The 21387-nt window shown below is 41.7% G+C and overlaps 2 protein-coding genes and 1 long non-coding RNA gene across 5 annotated transcripts; 1 reads left to right on the top strand and 2 right to left on the bottom strand.

Annotated features, from left to right (window-relative positions):
• Positions 1–4508: 4508 nt before the first annotated feature.
• On the bottom strand, positions 4509–16829 carry LOC135636868 (QWRF motif-containing protein 2-like). 3 transcript variants are annotated; one of them, XM_065148981.1, is made up of 11 exons: positions 15204–16829; positions 14253–14372; positions 13076–13192; positions 12898–12987; positions 12113–12220; positions 11870–12029; positions 11649–11729; positions 10491–11310; positions 6546–6656; positions 6295–6366; positions 4509–6124 (listed from the first exon to the last, which is right to left on the bottom strand). In XM_065148981.1, the coding sequence occupies exons 1-6, from the start codon at positions 16584–16586 to the stop codon at positions 11967–11969; spliced, it is 1881 nt and encodes a 626-aa protein (XP_065005053.1). In that variant the 5' UTR covers positions 16587–16829; the 3' UTR covers positions 4509–6124; positions 6295–6366; positions 6546–6656; positions 10491–11310; positions 11649–11729; positions 11870–11966. The 3 variants fall into 3 exon arrangements, with proteins under 3 accessions (XP_065005053.1, XP_065005055.1, XP_065005054.1); XM_065148983.1 differs by having other exon boundaries at positions 4509–6121; XM_065148982.1 differs by having other exon boundaries at positions 6546–6611.
• Positions 4614–9787, top strand: LOC135636867 (formin-like protein 8). Its single transcript, XM_065148980.1, has 4 exons — positions 4614–5740; positions 5837–6036; positions 7960–8201; positions 8610–9787. The coding sequence occupies exons 1-4, from the start codon at positions 4614–4616 to the stop codon at positions 9408–9410; spliced, it is 2370 nt and encodes a 789-aa protein (XP_065005052.1). The 3' UTR covers positions 9411–9787.
• Positions 16830–19827: 2998 nt separating the features above from the next.
• Positions 19828–20763, bottom strand: LOC135634833 (uncharacterized). Its single transcript, XR_010495457.1, has 2 exons — positions 20216–20763; positions 19828–20131 (listed from the first exon to the last, which is right to left on the bottom strand). It is a non-coding gene; the product is annotated as an uncharacterized LOC135634833 (long non-coding RNA).
• Positions 20764–21387: the final 624 nt, after the last annotated feature.

Below are 21387 nucleotides of genomic sequence, written 5' to 3'. Positions count from 1 at the left end.
ATTAAACACCCATTATTTATTTACTTGTATTAAGAAGGTCTTATCGTTACCTCCAAACGTTTTATAGGCTTGTTTTGATGAGGGGATGTCTCTTGTATAAATTATAATATTTTTGTTTATAAATTCCTCCATTTTATTAGAGATTTTATTGACTTATTCTGAAAGGTGTGATATTCTTATGAATCTATATGCAATATATCTTAAATCCCGTAAGATCATCTAAGGATATACAAAAGAGAGAACATATTAGTAATTTAATAAACACATGGATATGTTAGTTTTTAGTCGACACTAAGTGGGGGGGGGGGGGGGTGAATTAGTGTAGCGAAAAAATTACGTCGGTTTGAAAATCTTGATAAAAATCAATTTCGGAAATGTATTCGACTTAAAAGCGTGTTCGTAAATATAGTGAAATTAATAAGCAAATAAAGCAGTTTGTAGTAAAGGTAAATTGCATGAATAAAAATGCAAACCAAGTTTATAGTAGTTCGGTCGTCGTGACATACATCTACTCCCGATTCCTCTTCCGTCGAGGCCATCGTAATCCATTAACGATCTTCTTTCAATGGGTAAAGATCAACTACCCTTTTATATCCCTCTTCTCCTTTTCATAGATTTAGGAGACAATCTTTACAAGGATATACTCCTCCCTAAACAGAATTCTAAACTTAGAACTAAAAGATATGATTTCTCAAGTGATTACTACAGTGTTTTCTTACTTTTAAACTCTCTTTACTTGTGTGTGTTAACCAGGAATGAGAAAGGTATTTATAGGCCTCAAATGGATTTAAACTTGGAGCTTAAAAATATCTCATCCCCGGTTTTCGGGGTACTAGCGGTATCACCGCCTGTGCAGGCGATACCATCGCTAGTGCTTTTTGACATTAGGTGGTACCATCGCATGACACCTTGCTACTTGGCGGTACCACCGCTCAGTCTGGCGGTATCACCACCTGACAGTCTCTCGGAGATTGTGTCAAGACGGTTCCACCTGTTGGGTCACTATTTGGGCCTTTTACTTGGTCCAACACAGCCCCAACTTAGGCCCAATTAGCCCTTAATTAAGTTGACCCAATTTCAACCTAATTATATGCTAACTGTATTTTAATGTATACAATAAGTTAAATAACTCTGATAAGTCTAGGTTTCTTCCAACGATCTTCCGACGAACTTCCAATGATCTCTTGGTAATGTTCTAGCAGACTCCCGGCAAGCTCTTGGACTTCACGATGATTTTCTAGACGAGTCTCGACGAGCTTCTTTGGCAAGCTTCTGGATTTCTCGGTCAAGTTTGACAGAACTTCCGACGAACGTTCGGACTTCCGATGAACTCTTGAATTTTCAACGAAATATCGTTCTTGAATCCGGGACTTCATTTTGCTTTATGTCTTTGTTGCTATATTAGTTAATCCTATATAATTAAATATAAAGGCAATATAAATTATAAAGATAAATTTTATAAATTTTGAATAAATAGATGATAAGGGTTCAACCAGCATGTCATATAAAAAATCACTACGTAGAAGTACCCTTATGACGTCGCTAAGAAATCAAATGACAAATTATCCTTAGATATTAATCGAGAGCCACATCTAGCCATATGTCAAAATGAAAATTCTAAGGATTTGATGTTACTAACAATATAAAACACATCCCTATTCTATAAAATCTAAGTAAGTTACGGGTTATAATTTTGTAAAAAAAATAGTTTAATCTCACGACCACATTCAATCTCTCGTAATAAGCCTTAAACAAATAGAAAACCTAATTAAAATGGGGCTCTCAAATCTATATATAAAAAAATGCATTTTAAATACTATGAGGTATGAACAAAATAAACTGTTTCTAATCCATTCTAAATCATTAATAGATTAAACTTTTTATGTAGCAATAGATAATACGTTCTAATACCAAATCCAACAAATAACTTCATTTTCTGTTTGAAATTAATCCAAACATTTCTTAGACTTGTTTGCTTTTATTTTGGTTTCTAACATACAAATGACACACACACACATAGAAATCCACATTAAAAACACAACCATTGACAACATCAAATTCTTTGAATCTTGTATTTACTTATGAGGCAATAATTGATTAACCTAATCAACGTAGCATATTTCAAATGAAATGCTAAGTCTTCACTTGTCCTCCATTTGGCCTCCACTTAGTCTAGTGATTCACATTTCTTACCATTTGTGCTTCTCCGTACCATCACATCCTTTGATTAATCACAAGCTTAACATAAAACCATATTCTTTAGAGCCTAATTAATTTTGCTTATGGCGAGACGATCAACCACCCTATCTCAGTCAACCCAAAGCATAACTCGTACGTCATATATGATGGTAAGATCTACGTCTTCCATGACGTCCATGTTCTTAAAACAAGTATGTCCTATGTAAATTATGAGTCATAATCTATCCCAATTTCGAATACTTTAACAGCATGCATGTTGCTATCTTACATCAAACACAATAAACTAAATGAATCATAGAGATTGAGAGCACACAGTTTCTTTGGCTTACCTCCGTTTGTTTTCTTCAAATAATTCATAGAATTTTCGTTCTCTTCAACACAATAATCTCTATCGAGCTCATGTAGGTCTTCTCAATACCTCTCTCACATAATAATCAACTTAATGTAATAATTAGTGGATACACAATACTATGACTACTAGATTGGCATGAGATGAGATGTGAGCCCTACGTAATTAATTTTAATCGAGGTAGGTGTTGCACCAACCGGGTTTTCTTTTTCGGCACTATCCTTATCTAACTACATAAACTAGTTTTCCTAGCCAAATGAGTATTATTTAGCTTGCTTGATGAGTTTTTATCATCATCAACAACATGATTATGACAGTTTACCTTGATCGGTGGGTGACACGATCGTTGACCCAACATGTTGACTGTTGACTCGCCACGCTATCTCAATTATTGTTTCTTAATTTTTTTTCTAAATAGTTTGTTCCTTTTTAGATATGCTCTGATTATGATAATTCAACTTTTCTTATTGAGAAAATGGTTTAGATACACATTATAAATAGAGAAAATCGAAGAGTATATGTATTGATGGTTTGGAACGAAAGTGTCTCGCATTGTTTTACTTCCCTTAATGATGGGAAATATCATTGGAAGCATTCAGAAATTTGGTGAAAGGATTTGGCTTTGGATTAATAGACGGATCAATTCATAGACCACTATCCATAAAATACTAATCTCAATGGTCTATCGTCCCACCTTAACAATATATGAAGCAACCAACTAATGTCACCAGCAACTCGGCTAACCATTGGAGTACGTGCTATTATATTTATATATGATCCAGACTTAATAGGTTATATGTGTGTGTGTATGTTAAAGGAAAAGCCACGTACAGAAGACATTTCTGTGATTGATATTAGAATCTCTATCCTCAGTTATGATCGTCTCGATCTGCATCACCAATTCCTATGACATGACAACCACAACAACGAAGTTGAGAAAGTCCCAACTGTTGCTTGGGTTCATGTAATTTATAGATTTCGAGCGACCACAATATGCATATCCATACATGTTCACTATTCGCACGAATTGTACAACTTAGAGGGCGGGCGTCGCGAGTTGAGTCACGGCTGAAGACGCAAATAGGGAGTAGGTTGTCATTCACCATCTCCGTTCTTAGTTGAGCTCATTAGCGTAGCTTTAAATCCAAGCGATATTGATGATGATGGAAATTGCTGATAGTGGGGAAAGTTGATGTCGCGGTCGAGACATCAAAACGAGATTACTAATCTTTACGGCATGCAAGTGATGGAATGAAGTTTGGGTTCATTGCATCTCTACTACCAAATCCATCGTCATGGAAGGATTAGCCTTGCATCGACTCAAACCTGATTTGGTTTGGTTACATAGTAATCGGCAAACAAGTGTTTGTTATTCTGGGGTGTGGGTCCCACGAGTTGATGAGCGTAGGCTCGGAGTCGGTAATCTCAGGTGAGTCGAGGAACGCCACGTCGGTGTGGATGAGCGGCCATCGAAGCAACGATCCATCTCCGAAGCGTTCTGTGTGCACGAATCCTATGGCACAATGTAAGGCTCGGAAAAGAAAAGAGAGAAAACTACCGGGCCGGACCTTTTAGGGATGCCGCGCACGGGTTGTTGGTCTTCTTTACGTTCTCACGTGCGTGTACGGTGCACACAAGATCCGCTCATCGGGACCGTCCGTTGACGGATGGACGGTGTACCGGGACCTGTACGTCACGCGGGATGCTTGACGTCAGAACCGTGACTGAGCGCTGCACATGGGAAACGGCAGGACGTGCGCGGATCGCCAGGGATTCTTTGTTCGCTTGTTTCGCGTGGGCGATGATACAGCGGATCGGCGTGTCGGGTGAAGCTGACAGCAGAAGACCGCATGCTTGCGCCACGTGCTGCCAGACGAAAGGATTGACGAGCCACGGTCGGACGGCGCGGACGAACAGCTCGGCTCGCCCCTCTTATTTGACCACAGGAAGGAAAACGATATTAGGATAATAACAAATATATACTAGTAATCCCCGCGGCCAATTTTAGAAGCTTCCACCGTTGTCGCTCTTAATCCCCGAAGCGAAACGGGTCCTCGTCGCGAAGATGCTACTGGTGGTCCTCGCCCTCCTCCTCTGCTCCGCCGTCGCCTCCGCCTCCGCCTTCGCCTCGGACGACCGCGCCGGCGGCCGCAGGGTCCTCCACCAGCCGCTGTACCCCATCCAGTGGACCCCACCACCGCCCCCTCAGGAGTTCGTTGACCCACCTCCGGACGAGTCAACCAGCTTCTTCCCCGGTGTCCCCTCAACGCCCGCCGTTGCGGCCTCCTCCTCCGCGTCTAATAAGGTCTTCGTCATCGCCTTCTCCGCTTCCGTCCCCGCCCTCGTGGTCCTGTTCTTGTTGGGGTTCCTGCTGTACCGGCTAAAGTTTCGGAGCTCGCCCGAAGACGGAAAGCTTGTCGGCCCCGACGGCAGCGGCGGCAGGCGGGTGGACCGAAAGCCCGCTTCCGCGGCGCCGGATTTCCTCTACCTTGGCATCATGGACACGTCGGCGGTATCTGGCGGGCGGCAGAACGGATCCTCTTACGGAAACATCGCGACGGAGCGGGTGCTGGAAATGCATCACCCGAGCCCCGAGCTCCAGCCGTTGCCGCCGCTGAGTTCCATGGCTTCGCTGAGGGGAATGGTCCCTCCGCCAATGACGTTATCCGATGAGGACACCTTTTACACTCCGCAGCGGTCGGTGGTGTCCGCCACCAGCGAGAGCCCGAGTAGCCCGGCCTCCCGTAGGAGCCCCCCAAGTATTAACAGCGGAGAGCAGCAGTTGTTGGCCGTGGCCGCGGCAGACACTGCACCCCGCTTTGCGGTCAAACAGATGATCCTCCCAATCGACCAACAACCTCCACCTCCATCGCCGCCGCAGCCACCACCATCTACTGAAACCATGGGAAACATTGAACAGCCAATTAAAGCTCCGGCGACTCCAGTTGCGGCATCTTCAAGGCGTAGGTTGCTAAATCCACTTCCTCCTGAAGCAACACGGATCAACATACCACTTCCTCCGACGAAGCACGGCGTTGGCATTGCTGCCAGTTCTTCGCATCAAGTACACGAGATGGTGGAGGAATTGGAGGGCGACTCGAAGCCCAAGTTGAAGCCTCTTCACTGGGACAAAGTTAGTGCGAATTCCAATCGAGCAATGGTCTGGGACCAGATGAAATCAAGCTCATTTCAGTGAGATTTCACCTAAAGATTTCTTCCCACTCCCTGTATGTTTCAAGTCTTTCAATACCATGACTGAGCATTATTCTCTTCGTCTTCACTTGGCAGGTTGAACGAGGACATAATCGAGACTCTATTTGTCAACATCACCTCAAGTTCTCTTCCCAAAGCAACAAGCAGACGACAGCGTGTCCTGCCATTAGATGAGGAGAAGAGAGTGCTGGATCCCAAGAAGTCGCAAAACATAGCAATACTCTTGAGGGCATTGAATGTGACGAGAGAGGAGGTCCACGACGCTTTATTAGATGGTAAGGGTTCTATATTCTGCACCCAGTTTAGATGATAATTACTCTATGACTTTCATCGTAATCCTCAGTCATATGGAATCTGGGCCTGCTGTAATGCAACCAAAATCAACTTATTGCTCAAGGAAATCTACCAAATTTATAGCAGGTTTCTCTATTCTATGATCAAAACAATGGAAAGTTCATATGATTTACTCTGTTAACTAAGTTCATTTAACTATTGTCCGTGAAGCTAATAGGCTGTTAACTAAGTTCATTTACCTTGTGGTTAAATGAAGGAACTGAGTTGACCACGTGTGGCTGAAGGTTTCTTAGCATTGGACTAATTGAAATCTGCAAAGATCAGAAAATAGGAAGAATGAAAGACAAAGTAAAATATTCAAGCGAGAAAATTAGACAGAAAAGAAAAGAGGAATGGAGTATTAGGGCAGTGACCAAACAATCTTTGCTTGTTTATAAAAGAAATTCAACATAAATTTAATTCCAGGAGAGATTTTTTATCTAAGACTTACTGTTTATTCTGTTCGGATATGTTGAAGGGAACATGATTAGCTGATCGATCACCCTTTTGTGGAATCCTGATCATCATGCAAGATTTCCCCCATCAGTTCAGGCAACTATGACTGCAATTCAAAATATTAAAGGTTGTGTGAAAAAAATCAAACTATTTAACAATCAATTCAGTATCAGTGCTCAAGTTGTGCTCTAAATATAGGCTAGAAGAGCTTTGACCTAATTCATCAATTGTAATATAGCTTGAACAACTACATGATAACCCTCTGAAATTATTCTAAACTTAGCAAGAGCCTACGACAAAAGAAAGGTGACAACCTCAGTGTTGCAAATAGGTCTACAAGCATGTATAGAACAATCTCGTCCTTTTCCAAGTCTAATGTTGGGAATATCACAATATTTCATTCAAGGATCATTTCTGTGGATGACATTTAACAAGAATTATCGAGTTGGTGACCATTTCTGTGGTTCCAATGCATCGACCACCTTTCTTCTCATGTTTAGTAGTTGAGATGATATGGTTAGAAGTTAGTTCCCGATAAATGTTAACATTCTTGGCAAGGTTGTGGAATCAACAGCATCTAAAATGAGGGAATGCTGTGCAATTTAATCTTTGATGTTAATTTAGACATAAGCACCGGTAGCTTTGTTAAGTGACAATCAGACCAGATCTAAGTTTAAACATATCTAAGTAGTTACTGCTTTAAAAAACTCGAACGAAATCATATCTAAGGAGAGCCCAACCGACGAAGTACTACTGTCTACGTGGTTGGCCATTGTCCACCACAAACATTAAAGCAGTTAATTGAAGCCGCTTTGAATTAACTCGTAACTTTAAACAATGAAGACCACCATAACTAAGTAATAGTTAACTACTTTGATAATACAAATAAACTTATGCAGAACAGCTTCATGTATCTGTCCAGATGATGATGAACTATGTTGTGGTTTTAAAATTTAGAAATGGAATAAAAAAACTACAAAGATCTAGAAGAATATGTCATCGTCTTAAGAATACAAGGAGATATATGTGAAACTGTGATCAACATCATACAGTACACCACATCCCCAGGTTCCATAAATTGTGTCATGTATATGTTAACTTGTTTAGATATCACATAAAAGAAACTTCGAGTGTTGTCATCAGATCAATGGTCATGTATCCTTGTTTTCATCAGCTGTTGCCTGTATAGGTTTGCTTGTTGAAATATCACGGAAGCCACTTTAAGTTTTGACATCAGATAAACGGATGATCAAATCTTTCTGAAAATCATGGAGCCTTATAACTTAGAAATGCTGCATCTACCAACTTTGATGGGAAAAAACATAGTTGATGATGAGTACCAATGTGATAAATCCTATGTATTATTGTTGACTTAAATATTGTTGGATGACCAAAGTTGTCTACAACAGGTAATCCTGAATGCTTAGGAGCTGAGCTTTTGGAAACTTTAATCAAGATGGCTCCCACTAAGGAGGAAGAGCTAAGACTGCATGATTACATGGGTGACATATCAAAGCTAGGTTCAGCTGAGCGCTTTCTGAAAGCAGTGCTAGACGTACCATTTGCCTTTAAAAGAGTTGATGCAATGCTTTACAGAGCTAATTTTGAGACAGAAGTCAAATATCTGATCAAATCTTTTGGAACTCTAGAGGTAAATTTATTGTATTGATGCTTCATCTTGAAATACAAGCAAATGTCTTCAAATTAGTGCTACATGAAACAAACCATGAAAATATTCTATTATAATATATTATCTTGAAAAACTCTTTCTGTGCTAAATAATTATAATTTTTCCTTTTTTTTAATAGTCAAACATGCATCACTAATTCCATACTTGTCCTTTGACTTATAACATTGACCATCAAAGAATGGCGAATGCCTGATTCCAAATTATGATGTTTCTTGTTTCTTCTAAACTCTATTTTCAATAATTCGGCGCATTTGAACAACCATACCTGACATTAGATTTACTGAACATAATTTGGTAAATTGAAAAAAAATATTATTCTACTTTCATAAGCATACCTAATGGTCATTGCCTCCTTCAAATGTTCTACAGGCAGCATGTGAAGATTTAACAAGCAGTAGACTATTCCTTAAGCTCCTGGAAGCTGTTCTGAGGACTGGAAACAGGATGAATGTGGGCACCAACCTAGGTCAAGCGGAAGCCTTCAAGCTCGACACTCTTCTAAAACTGACAGATGTAAAGGGAACTGATGGAAAAACAACCCTACTCCACTTCGTCGTGCAAGAGATTATCCGTTCAGAAGGAACAGGTACTGAACCATTGACAGTACACAATCCTACTAACAGTAGCAGGGAAGAACAATTTAAGAAACAAGGTTTAAAAGTGGTGGCTGGGCTGAGTAATGAGCTTGGGAACATCAGAAAGGCAGCAGGAATGGACTCAGATGTTCTTAGCAGTTATGTCTTGAGGCTAGACGTTGGGCTTCAGAAGATAAAATCAGTTTTACAGCTAGAGAAGTCATGCACGCAAGGTATGAAATTTTTTGACACGATGAAGGTGTTTCTTGAAGAGGCTGAAAGGAAGATTGATCATGTCAAGGCTGAGGAGAAGAGGGTGATGAATATAGTAAAGGAAACTACAGAGTACTTCCATGGAGATGCAGCAAAGGAGGAAGCTCACCCTCTTAGGATCTTCATGGTGGTGAGGGACTTCCTATCTGTACTAGATAATGTATGCAAGGAAGTGGGCAGATTGCAGGAGAGGACATCGATGGGTTCAGCTAGATCCTTTCGCATATCTGTCAATGCATCTCTACCAGTTCTCCAAAGGTATGAACAGCGACGAGATGTGCAGTCAGATGACGATGATGATAGTTCATCATCACAGTACTAATGCAAGAAGATCACTTCTCAGTCATTCTATATGAAGACAATCAGGTGACAAGGAAAATGGTAATTTGTCCATCGGAAAAGATGAGCAAGGAGGGTGAAGAGAAGGAAATTTCCAATTTGCAGGCTCATGTATGTAAAAAAGAAAAAAAAACCTTAAAGGAAGCCATCATTTGTACAGAATTTCATACAGATCAAAGCTAGGGAAAGGGCTCTCATCAGAGTACAGAATCGAGTTTGATCTACTCTGATGCTATTAGGTTGATGGTTGTAGAAGTTTGTACTTTGCTCCTTTTACATGTATCTTTTTCCTTGTGGATATTTTAAAATTAGATTGAAAGAGAACATCGAGGCTAAAATTGCCGAGCATTTTGAATTCAAGAGCCAGAATCAGTTTCTTCTTCTGCATATCATATCTTCATGAGAAATATAGCAGAGAGAACAGTGTGAATAGTCTTTCTAAAAACTTTATGTGAAAGAGATATTGATCCTTTGTCTAATGGTGAGGGAAGGAGTGTCTAAGTTCATCAGGTTGAATTACTCGAACTGATCCTCAACAAGCCAATTCCCTGACAGGGAATTGTCCAGCAATTTACTCCACAAGTATATAATCAGGATTTAGTTTGGTGATCCATATCCTGCCATCAATCCATTATGAATAGTTCAAAAAATGTGGGTTAAGCAATCTTTCACAGAAACTGATCTTTCATGAGATCCATCATCTGGAATTGGTCAATCTCAACTCTAAATGATGAAGCTTCCCGTTTAAATACAAAATGGTGGGTGTGCTTCCCCTACGAACTGTTCATGAACGATCAGTTGATAGATTTAGATCAAGAAGAGCCTCAAGACCACACCTCCAGACAATCACCCAACCTCCCCGGCGACCCTTAGTTTAACTCTATGGTGATCGCACCGCCTCTTCGCCCTTTCCTTTGCTCCTCTCGGGACTCACCTTCCATTGATTTCTTGTCGCTCAAGTCTCCGAAACAAAAAAGAGAAAAAGAAAAACTAAATTTCTTCTATGACTTCGATAAGGAGAGGAAAACTGAACTAAATTGTAGAGAGAGGATAAATTGCTAACCTTTGAGAAGGAGGATCGGAGCAGCGGTGGCCGAGAGATCGTCGGAGGAGATGAGTCGCAACAACGTGCAGAATCGTCCGCAGAGGCTGCAACGAATCCGGCGTGCTGCGGCCGTGTCTTCAATGGTCGAATCCACCAAGGCCCAGGCCCACATCTTCGTTGCCAAGTTCTCGGACGCGCTGCCCTCATGCCCTTCGTCTCCGCCGTCTTCCCCTCCCAACGCCCAGGTTCGTGCCTACAAGTCACGATTTGATTCCAAATGCTCTCATTTCCCGATCCCTTCCTCCATTCTGACGGGTCTCTGGTTGCAGCTTTATTCCAATCTTTGCACTTGTACGAATGGTACGGGTGAAGCATCAGCCCAGTGAACGTCGCCGTGGGCCTGCTGCGGACCGCAACTGGCACCTCTATCAGGCCACACTCAAAAGTGTCTTCTACGGCGGCACTACCCTCCTACTTGACAGGGGGTTCTCTTCATTCTCCGTGCCCGAGCGGCGGCGTGCTCCACTCGACGAAGATGATGCGGCGGCCTGTGATCCGGACCTGTGTCGTCGGTCCCCCGGCGGCGGGAGGGAGGAGAAGCGGCGTTGTCCAGCCACGCCGCCGATAAACACGGAGGAATCAGTGACAACTAGCGGTGAGAGCCGGTGAGTCGACCACTGCGCCGTCGAGCCGAGAGGCTCCTCAACCTGTGTCTGGGAGGATTGGGTCTCATTCGTTCGAAGCGTGTGTCGGTCTTGACAACACTCGCAAGCTCGGTCGTTGTTGAGTGATTGCTTATAGATTGTTGAATAAGAAATGCTCCACTCATACAAATCCTCTGTTGAGACATAGTAATCGTTAGTGTATTGTTGAAAGAAAAACAAAGATTTTATCTTTGTCGACTCACTCGTCACCTCTTGACATGTGCTCTATAATTTCCTCTACGGTTTACCAAACCATCCTATATTCTTTTTCATTTGAATATTCATCATCACTATTACAGCAACATATTTTCATTTGAAACCATTTGGGTCGGCTGCATTGAGCTTCTGTGATCGACTATGTGATGTACTCATGAGCAGTTTGAAGCATGCACGGCTAAATGTAAATGAGATGCAGAGTGAAGAAGCTTCCTATTCTTCCCAACAAAAGGAAACAAAGGCATCACATACGTACACAATGAGCTTTTCTTTTATTAGCAGCAGCAGCAGCAGCAGCAGCAGAAGAAAACCACTCTGTCGGCAGGCAATGTAATCCCTGCATCAGAAAAGGCCATCCTTGTGGTGATACAAATGCACCGGAAAAAAGGGCAAAGAGAGAAGAAGAAGAAGAAAAAAAAAGGAGGAAGAAGGAAAAATACACAAATCAGTCACCCCAGGCAAGATAGGTAGGCATACCTCATGCTTTATTTCCCTCCAAACTCTCCGGTCAGAAGAAGTAGAGTATGATGTGATGTTAGTGATCACAAGGTTGGTAAGAGCATCTGCTCTGTATCTATATCAGGCTGGCTCTTCTCTTCAGTTGTATTAACTGTCCTTGCAGGCTACATTGCTTTATCTGGTTCATGAATTTGTGTTAATAATAACCATGTGAAACCTGGAATAGCGAAAAAGTTAAGCAGGGCCTGAAGTTAGACTTACACTCAAAGCTGCTACGGTGGACAAGAGACCTCTGGATCGGTCAACTAGTGCTCGCTCTTGTGCAGCCACTTTAGTGATTTCTGATATCAGGTTACTCATTCCTTCAACCTGTACAAATGCGAAATGCCAATGTAGTTAACCTAATTCCTGTGATCAGATAAGCCAGTGGTCGATAATTGAAACTATGCATTTGATATCAGAGGGGGCTTTTCTAGGCAAAATACAGTAGAATGAATAATGAACTGAAGGTGGCAAATGAAAAGCTTCCACTGTGACATGCCAGTGAAGTATAAGGACACAAGTCAGTCACTGAGATAGCACTATGTGATGCTTCATTTGTCATTAAGTTGCATGCTTGCATGTCTTAAAGCTTCTTGTGCCTCTCTCTCTCCCATTGATACATATTCGTATCCTTTCACCATTCCTTGCAGTAAATCTGGTTTTATTTATGAGCGAATTTTAGATAAGCAATTGAAAGTTCTCATGCTTCGCAGTTCATATATGATTTGGTGCAACTGCTGGATTGAAAAGGTTATCTTAGAAACATTACCTATTTTTGAGATACCTTCTGTGATTCTAGTCAAAATATAACCACGTTCAAGTTAAATGAAGATGGCAATGGCAAAGCAGATACTGAAAAAGCAAATTATTGGTAGCTAACAAACAATTTAGAACACACACTGGACTTGTGCTCCAAAAGCATCAAAAGTGATGATCGAAGATAAAACAAAATTACTTTCGGCCTGATGAAATATGACTAGATGAATGTTGTAGAGGCAGTTTACCTTGGACAATAGAGAGCAAATTGAGGATCCCATTGCCTGCATTATATCAAGTGCTGAACTAATTGCATCTTTAACTTCCAGAAGGTCAGCCTGTGAAATGAGACAACTATAGTATTTCCCAAAAGCTAGATTGATGTCAGAGTTCATTTGTTGATATGAAAAGCCAGGAAATACAAACCTTGGCTCCACCAACTATGGGAAGACGAAGTGTGCTAGCCTTTAATGCTTTAATAGCTTCTGATAATGAGCTTAAGTGATCTTTCTCCATAAGAGACCACTCCCCTAGATAGGCCATCTGCATTAACCAAGTTGTAAATTGTGCAAATATACAGATAAGGTTTTATAAACTGATCCAATACGAGAGCTCGAGATTTGTTTTTTGCAACTTTACTGAGGTTTGGTTGAGTTTTTAATTCTGATGATATTTGCTTGTAGTTGCACATTGTGCAATTTCCACTACTTGGTTGCATCCATAATGTAGTTTGGTCAAAGTTATTGGCTTGATCTTTTAATTGAAAAGAAAAACTAGTGCATGATTTTCAAACCATGTAGGGTCTAGGAAGGGTTAATGTCTGCAAGCAGAGAGACATTTTATGATTCAAACCCTAGTCATCCAGGTTGCAAAAGAAAAACCTACCATGGTGATTCTTGAAGAAGCTAAGTAATTCACAGTTGCCAAACTGACCGATCCTGGAGAAACCTGATATAGGATTATTTATTGTAAATTCAAGGGCTCCAGGACGAGTTCAAGCAACTCTATATTGAATTAAATTTCTGAGGCAAGATTGACAAATTTTTAAAACTGATAATTTTTTGTCTCAAGTTCAATACTCTATAGACATACTATCAGGAGAAACAATTCAACAATGAATAACTAGCTCTAGCTAATTTTGTCCATTATATTTCACCATAAATTACTTAAGTATTCTCAGATACTCTTCACTTGTGGTCTTTTAACATTGAACAAAGAGGGACATGATACACCTTTTGGCTCCATGGCTAGTTAGTTGTGCCTAAGAGATGATTGTCGTCCACTTTTTATATTCTTATGTTATTATCTACTTCCTTTCCATGATTCACACTTTTCAAGAGAGAAAACCTGGAGGGTCTCACTTTGGCATTTTAGCACCATGATATTGCATAATGAGAGAATGCCTGAAACTTCTGAATGGCATATTTTACAGGAAGTTGGCTATTGATCTGACAATTGACTATAAAACTTATAAAAGTTTGATAGGTCATACCCTGATTAATCAGAATGACCAAAAGAATGATTCAGAGTGAAACTAAAACATACAAATAGGACTTTCACAGGCATCTTAAAACAAAGTGAAAACTGAGAAACAAAGGCTTACTTGCTCCTTAAGAATGGAAATTAGCTTTAAATCTTGTTTCAGAGTTTGTAGCTTGATCCTTTTATTGGTAATGGAGTCACGCAACTCTTTGGTAGTTACCCATGCATCAGTCAGATTTTTCTGTAAGGATCAAACGAAAGCATTAGCTAATATAACTTCACTGGTATAAATGAAAAAAAAAAAGAAGCATTGGCTGATCAAAATAAGAGGGACTGAAAGCATAACTATAACATTTCGGACAAAATAAGCAAGCAAGAAACACAAAATTAAAGATGATGTGACCAGAAGGACAACTTCAAATTTTAGGCGAAGATTAGCAAGAAAAGCCACAATTAAATCAACATCTGATTTGCATGATACGACTTGTTGTTTCTTAAAACGCTAACCAGCCATCTCAACTACATCTATTACCCTAGCTTTTAATAAACATTGCTTCTTAATTGTTCAACTTTTTGATCCATGAAGCAATGGTAACACTTGCATAATAGGAGGGTTGTAGGAAAACTATGTATGGCTTATTGACAATTGCATGATTATGTTCCAAAGTTTTACCAAATTTATCAGTTCTGTAATATTACAATGAAGTGCATGAAAAACATTACTGATCACATATACTAAGCTTTACTCCTATCACCACATAAGTGGCACATGAGAAAAAGGAAAAAACTACTAAATTTGGTGTTTTTAGTTCAAATGTATAAAGAAAGCTAGATCTTTTCTCTATGAAAATGGAAATCCAAACTGAAATGACAACAAAATTAGTGTGCCAAAGGAAACAAGAGAAGTTGATATCTAAGCTAAAGCAAGCAACTTGACAGAAAAAACAATTAACAGGTATATGACATTTATGATCATATTATGCTGGACAAAATCCATAAATAGGAAATCCATCACAAATTAGCTAATATATAGGAAACACTAATTTGGAAAAGATATTAACATCAACAGTACCTCTACAGTTAGTTTCCGCAATAACAGTGCAGCATCAAACCTGGCATTAACACATCGCCATTGTAAATGCCGGTTATCAAGCAGCCTCAACATGTGAGCCTCCTCAATCCGATTCTCCCCCTTCCTTGCTCTCCGCACTTCAGCAGCAAAGCTTATAATTGAAGGTGCATTGCCTGGTTGACAAACCAGTGAACTGCTCATTGATACATTACTCCTTGTCCGCAAAGGGCTTGCCATACCCCTTGATGGTGAACCGGAAAGCTTGTTTGGAGAAGAAGGTCTCACGGGTCCACGGAGCGGTGAGGAAACTGACCTTGGAGAAGACAAGGGGCTGTCCATTGACAACTTCTTTATCACACCCAGCTTCGAGTGTACCACAGACCTTGAATCCGGCGAAGATAGTGGGGAGCAAGTTTCGGGATAACGATGCAGCCGGTTATTCGTCTCCTGCCAAAACCTTGCTGGGACACTGATCCCTCTGGAAGTCACCTTTGCGCGCGGGCGCATACTGAATTCTGGCGCCCCCGAATTGCTCCCAGAGGACACACTATCAGTATCGGAAGAAGCTGATAGGTCACACCCATCGAACGAAGCCCTTCTCGCACTATCATCAAACATCATCGACTGCTGGAACCTGACGGTGGCCAAAATCGGTTCTTTCTTCTCAGAAGAGCAATTCGAGATCCTCATCAACGGATTTGACGACTGGGCTGTGGAAGAGGGCCATCGGTGGTGGTTTTCAAAGGGCTTAGAGTTATCCAAATGATCACGAACCTTCAATGGAGAGGCAAAAGAGGCACTAGCTCGCCGCCGCTCGGGAGTGGACTTCCTGGCGGGGCTGCGGGAGGCGGCCTTAGCGCGGCTGGTCTGGTAGAAGAAGGACTCGCACTGGAACGAGACGGAGAGGCTCCGGGTCGTCAAGCAGAGAGCGCGCGCGGCGGGGGAGGGCTCCGCAGGGGCCGGGCGGGGATCGGCGCGAGGCGTGGAAGGCCGAGCCCGATCGACGGAGTGGGACCGCTTCTGGGCGGCGGACTGGGGCAATACCGGCGGCGTGGAGGACCGTGGGGCCGCCATCGGCGACGGGAAGCGCCGCGAGCTAGACGAACCGCTCGAAGAAGAGAACGTAGTGGCGGTAGAATAGGAGGTGGAGGAAGAGGACGAGGAGGAACCACAAGATGAGAGGTAGCGAGAACTGATATCCTTGGTGCGAGGCTGCCTTGCGCCGGCCGCGGCATTGCTCTTCTCGGAGGGGATCAGCGGCGAGCGACGAGGGTTCTGGAGATCATCGCGACGCGGAAGGGGCGAAGTGTTCTTGTGACTGCGGGGAGGGTTCCGGGACGCGGCGGGGGAAGTGGTGGCGGCTGCCGGGACCGCGGCCACCATCGATCTAATCGTAGAGCTCGCCGCCCTCGGTCGATCTCCGGCTTTCCTCTCCAATTACAGGAAGGCGGTCACACAGGCGGAGCACCAGACTCCACCTTCAGTGCTACTCCTTGGAATAAGGAGAACTAGAAAAGTGGCGAAGCAAAGGAGCGAGTGCGAGAAGCCCTGCATCTGAAAGAGTCGACAGAGGTTTAGTTTCCCTTCAAAGCCATTGTTAGCAGTCATGAATGCAATATATTTTGCTGTAACGCTAAGATAGGATGGGAGTGTCACTGTGCTGTGCATGGGGTTGGTTTAGACATTGGCATCAGATTCAAAGCAGTAAATCTTATGGAGATTGTACATAAGACAAAGACGCAACAGTGATCACACATGAACTGTAATAAATGGGGCAGAGAAATTGGGTGGCTGGAATGAGGAGAAGGCAGATTTGTTTACTTCATTTTACATGCTAAATCTAACTTAGGAAGGCAAAGCTTAGTTTATTAGTCCTTCATCTGTCAACTGGAGATTAAAGTAGTAGCAATGTGAGTTGAGATCTGGAAGAGAGCATGTTGTTGGCCATACGACTCATTTCCAATTGTCTGCAGGCAGAGACGCATGAGGAAACAACACTCGTCCATCAAACTGCTCCATTTAATAGGAGGCCACACACCTGACAGTAACATGCGTACCTCTCCTCTCACCAGTGTGTCAATGAAAAGAGAAGAAATAACCTTACTTTCGTTCCACTGTCATATAGACTCGAGCATTATAATAGCAGAGATAACTAAAACATTATATGAAGCTACCCTAAGAAATGGAAAGCTTTCATGTCATATTTCGTATCTCTTCTTTATGCTACTTTGTTTATGGGTAGATGATGTAAAACTTGCGTAGGGACGAAGTTGGCATCGGTATACAGGCGAAGTATGGCAGAAACACACACCATAGTAATCATAATATTATTTCCTTCATGAGAACAAAGCAATGCGTATCACTGTCTTGTCTTGTTTGAAGGAAAACAAGACTACGATACTCGAGATGCGAAACTATTTAGGTAAACAGCAAATCCCTGCCTCTGCCTTGTCCACAATCATGTTTTAGATATTACAGTAATGGTATTGACTGTTTTATTATTATAGAATAGGGTGAATTATAACAAAAAGCTCTTATTTTTTATATTTTTTCATAGAGCATCTTTATTTTAAATATATATATAATTTTTTCATAAATAATTATTTTACTCTTGATCCGTCGTCATCTCCATCCTGCACTACCTCACGCTGTGCTTGCTCGTGACCCTCGTGTGAAGGAGGGTGCATGAAGGTCGTTACCACTTCCTTCGACTTATGTCATCTTCTTTTTGTATCGCCTCTTCTCCTCTTCGTTTAATCACCCGTAATCTTTGCATAAGAAAGAAGGGGATACAAAAGCTATCGTTGCCTCCACGTTTACTCCTCCCTTGTGCAAGGGTTGTGGTGTGAGTAATAGATCTAAAAGGAGGGGGTAACGATGCAGGGTGAAGTTGACAATGACAAAGATAGAAGTAAAATAATCTTTTTACATAAGGAATGATGCTCTATAAGAATTTTTCAAAAGAGGGGGGCACTCTATAAAAAATTCTAAAGTATGAGCTCTTTTCAAGAAATCATCTTATTTAATATATATTTTAAAAGAATGAATTCTTGAAAAAACCTTTTAACTTTGAGAATTTCTAATATAATATCCTGCATGAAATGATCATTTTACCCCTACCTTTGTTAACCCTCTCAACCTTGCCCTTGCACACTTTGCTCATGACCCTCTGGAAGGAAGAAGTGGGCACTAGTGCTATTGTCATTCATAGCCTTCATGTGAGAGCCTACCATACATAGTTCTTATCGTTGCCACTGCTCACAACCCTAAACCTAAGCTTGTCACCCATCCTCTATCTTACATGAGGCTATCTTGCTCATCATTGTCATTGTGTATACAAGGGCAAGTCGATCGATGGTCAATTAGGTCTATAAAGATGATGACAGCCCCCGTGCCCCTTCCTTTCTAGTGCATGAGTCGCTAGCTAGCAAGAGTAATATAGAGCGAAGGCAATAGTAGATTTGGTGGAGGCGAGGAGTAAAATGATCATTTATAGAAAAAAAAAATTGTTAGAATTTGTCAACGTTGAGATGTTTTTGAAGAAAATTCTCCAAAGATGTTTTCGTAACGATTCACCCTTTTTAAAATAAAATAAAATATAAATATAAATATTTTATCATAGTAACACTTGAATTATTCATGAATGAAAAAACGTTCAGATATATAAGATTAGCAATTTTTTAAGAAAAAAAATTTAACAAACTTTCAAACACAAATATATTTTTGGGATTTTCCTGAGAAGTGCTTCCGTTTACATTGGTCTAATACTTAAAAGATCTCTAACTACTTATCATTTTTCTCCTCTCTTTCCCTTTTTGTTCTTATGGATAAGTAGATAGGGTGCATCAGTCCAATTACAATATTTTTACACTGTATTATAGTGCTTTTAATAATATTATAAAAATACTATAATGTAGTATAAAAATATTATATTTTATAAAATATTAATTTTACAGTATTTTTAACAACACCAATAAAATATTATAATATATTAATAAAAGTACTATATAAATATTTTTTATACGATGTTCCAGTTTTTTCATAGTATTATGAAAAACTATAACTCATTGTAAAAACATTATAGCTAGATTCACCCTATAAACTGGTCCATAGGAAAAAAAAAATTGATTAGGGATATTTTAGGTATTAAGTAAAAAATACTGTTATAAAATTTCTAAAAAAGATAATATTTTCCCAAAAAACTAAATAAAAAGTATTTTCGAAAATTCACTCCAAAAGACTTTATAGTGACATTGACGGTTGAGCGCACAGGGTCCGCCATGTCCAACAACGAGGGCCTCAAAAGAATATTACCCTTTTTGGTGGAGACAAGCGAGCCACTCCCAGAAGAAGACACGATTGCCACTATTCCCACGTAACCCAAGCGGGGTTGCTCAAGCAATCGAAGCCTTCGGTTGTAGTACCTGACGATAAAGACGCGCTCTAACTCTTAAGATGCATTTGTTTAAACATCATCACATGCTCGCATTAAACCCATGAAAGCAACATCGATGTTTTACAAACTAAAAACATGACATCTTTCTACTCTACGTGGAATGTGGCACATTATGTGATTAACTCAGATGAACCAAAATATGAGTTACTAGCGGCATCATGATGCACATGAGTAACTAACTATGAGGCCATTTATTATATACTACTACTGTATTATATTATACAAGCCGGTGGTATTTACAAAGAGGCCACCCAAGTAAAGAAACCGAATCACGATGCCGGCACGAGTGCGACGAGTCTAGAGGCTGCGGCAGAAGCCGATGCGAGCCCGCCCCAAAGCGTGCGACTCGTCTCCCCGGCGTCTCATCCCCCTCGTCGCCGCCGTCGGCATTGTGATTCGGTCAGCAGTTCCCACAGCACGCGCACGTCCTCGTACTCGCACGTGCTCACTTCCTGCCTCAGCCGCAGCAGCCCTGCGGCAAAACACGGAGGGAAAGAGGAGTCAAGTCTCCGCCACGGTCAGATCGCGGCGTGCGGCGGTTGGGGGTCGGACTCACCGGATTTGCGAATGCCGACGCGGGTGGCGACGCCGGCCCAGACCTTCCTCATCGGTGATGCCACCCGATCCCACCAAGCCATCCCCCGCCGGCGTAGTCGAGAATCGCAGAGAGGGAAAGAGAGAGAGAGGCTGGAAATCAGTTGATGCTGATGCTATCGAAGTGCCGCCGATTTAAAAGCCCACCCTCTCTGTTCACCGGCTAATTCCTTCTTCGACCGGCAGGTGACGGTCAGCATTCACAGTACCTTCGTCAGGAGATATTTTTTCCTCTATCGACGCGTGGGTGGCGATGGTTGAATCGTACGCGTGGACGCCAATTCGGACGCGATTAAAGCCGCTGACGCAGAGCATGATCCGCTGCAATACGCCCGAGTTCTCACCCGCAACCAATACCCGTGAGATCACTGGAGGAGAAACTCGCGCCCCGCAGGCGACACCAACACACGCCCGGTGGCGGTTGGGGCAGCAATGCGTGCTGGACGTGGCAGCTACGGGGCTAGTTATTTGATCCCGTCCGGGGGACCGCTGCAGGGAACAGCCAGTACAGTGTGGGCCCGCAACACTGTCCATGTAATATGAAAACGACGGGACCACCCACCCAAGGGTTACCATATTCTGTAATCTCAATCACCACACGATGTATACGAAATCATTCGCACGATGTCGATACAGATGACATGGCAAATATATTAACATCTAAGCTCCACGAGGCCTACACGATGGAGCCATCTAAGCTCCACACGATCGATGGTAGAGTCATATGATCAACATATCGATTCTTATTGCAAACACTTGGGTTCCACGCAACTGATATGTTGACTCCCATAGTTAAGGGCCTGGACTCCATGTGGTCGACATGATGGGGTTATTTGGCCCACCGATCAGCGTCACCTCTACGGGAGGAGCCAACTAGTCTTATTTGATTGGCACCATGTGTTCAAGAGGCAATGCAATCTCGAACTTAGACATAAGCTAACAATGATTATAGTTAAAATCCAACACTCCCATCGCATGATACATGGGCAGCTCAAAGAGTCTATCATAAAAGGAGGCTCATATGTAGCTATTGTAGAAATTGAATAATATAACAAGTTTAACTTGAGATATGCTCAAACAAAGGATCGAGTTAGATCCTGCTCAACTTTCATATTGGACAACCAAAGACTAACT

This window comes from Musa acuminata, chromosome BXJ3-4 (genome assembly GCF_036884655.1).
Source record: "Musa acuminata AAA Group cultivar baxijiao chromosome BXJ3-4, Cavendish_Baxijiao_AAA, whole genome shotgun sequence".
Classification (NCBI taxonomy): domain Eukaryota; kingdom Viridiplantae; phylum Streptophyta; class Magnoliopsida; order Zingiberales; family Musaceae; genus Musa; species Musa acuminata.
Note: the sequence above shows the minus strand (reverse complement) of the source record. Positions and strands in the feature narration are given on the sequence as shown.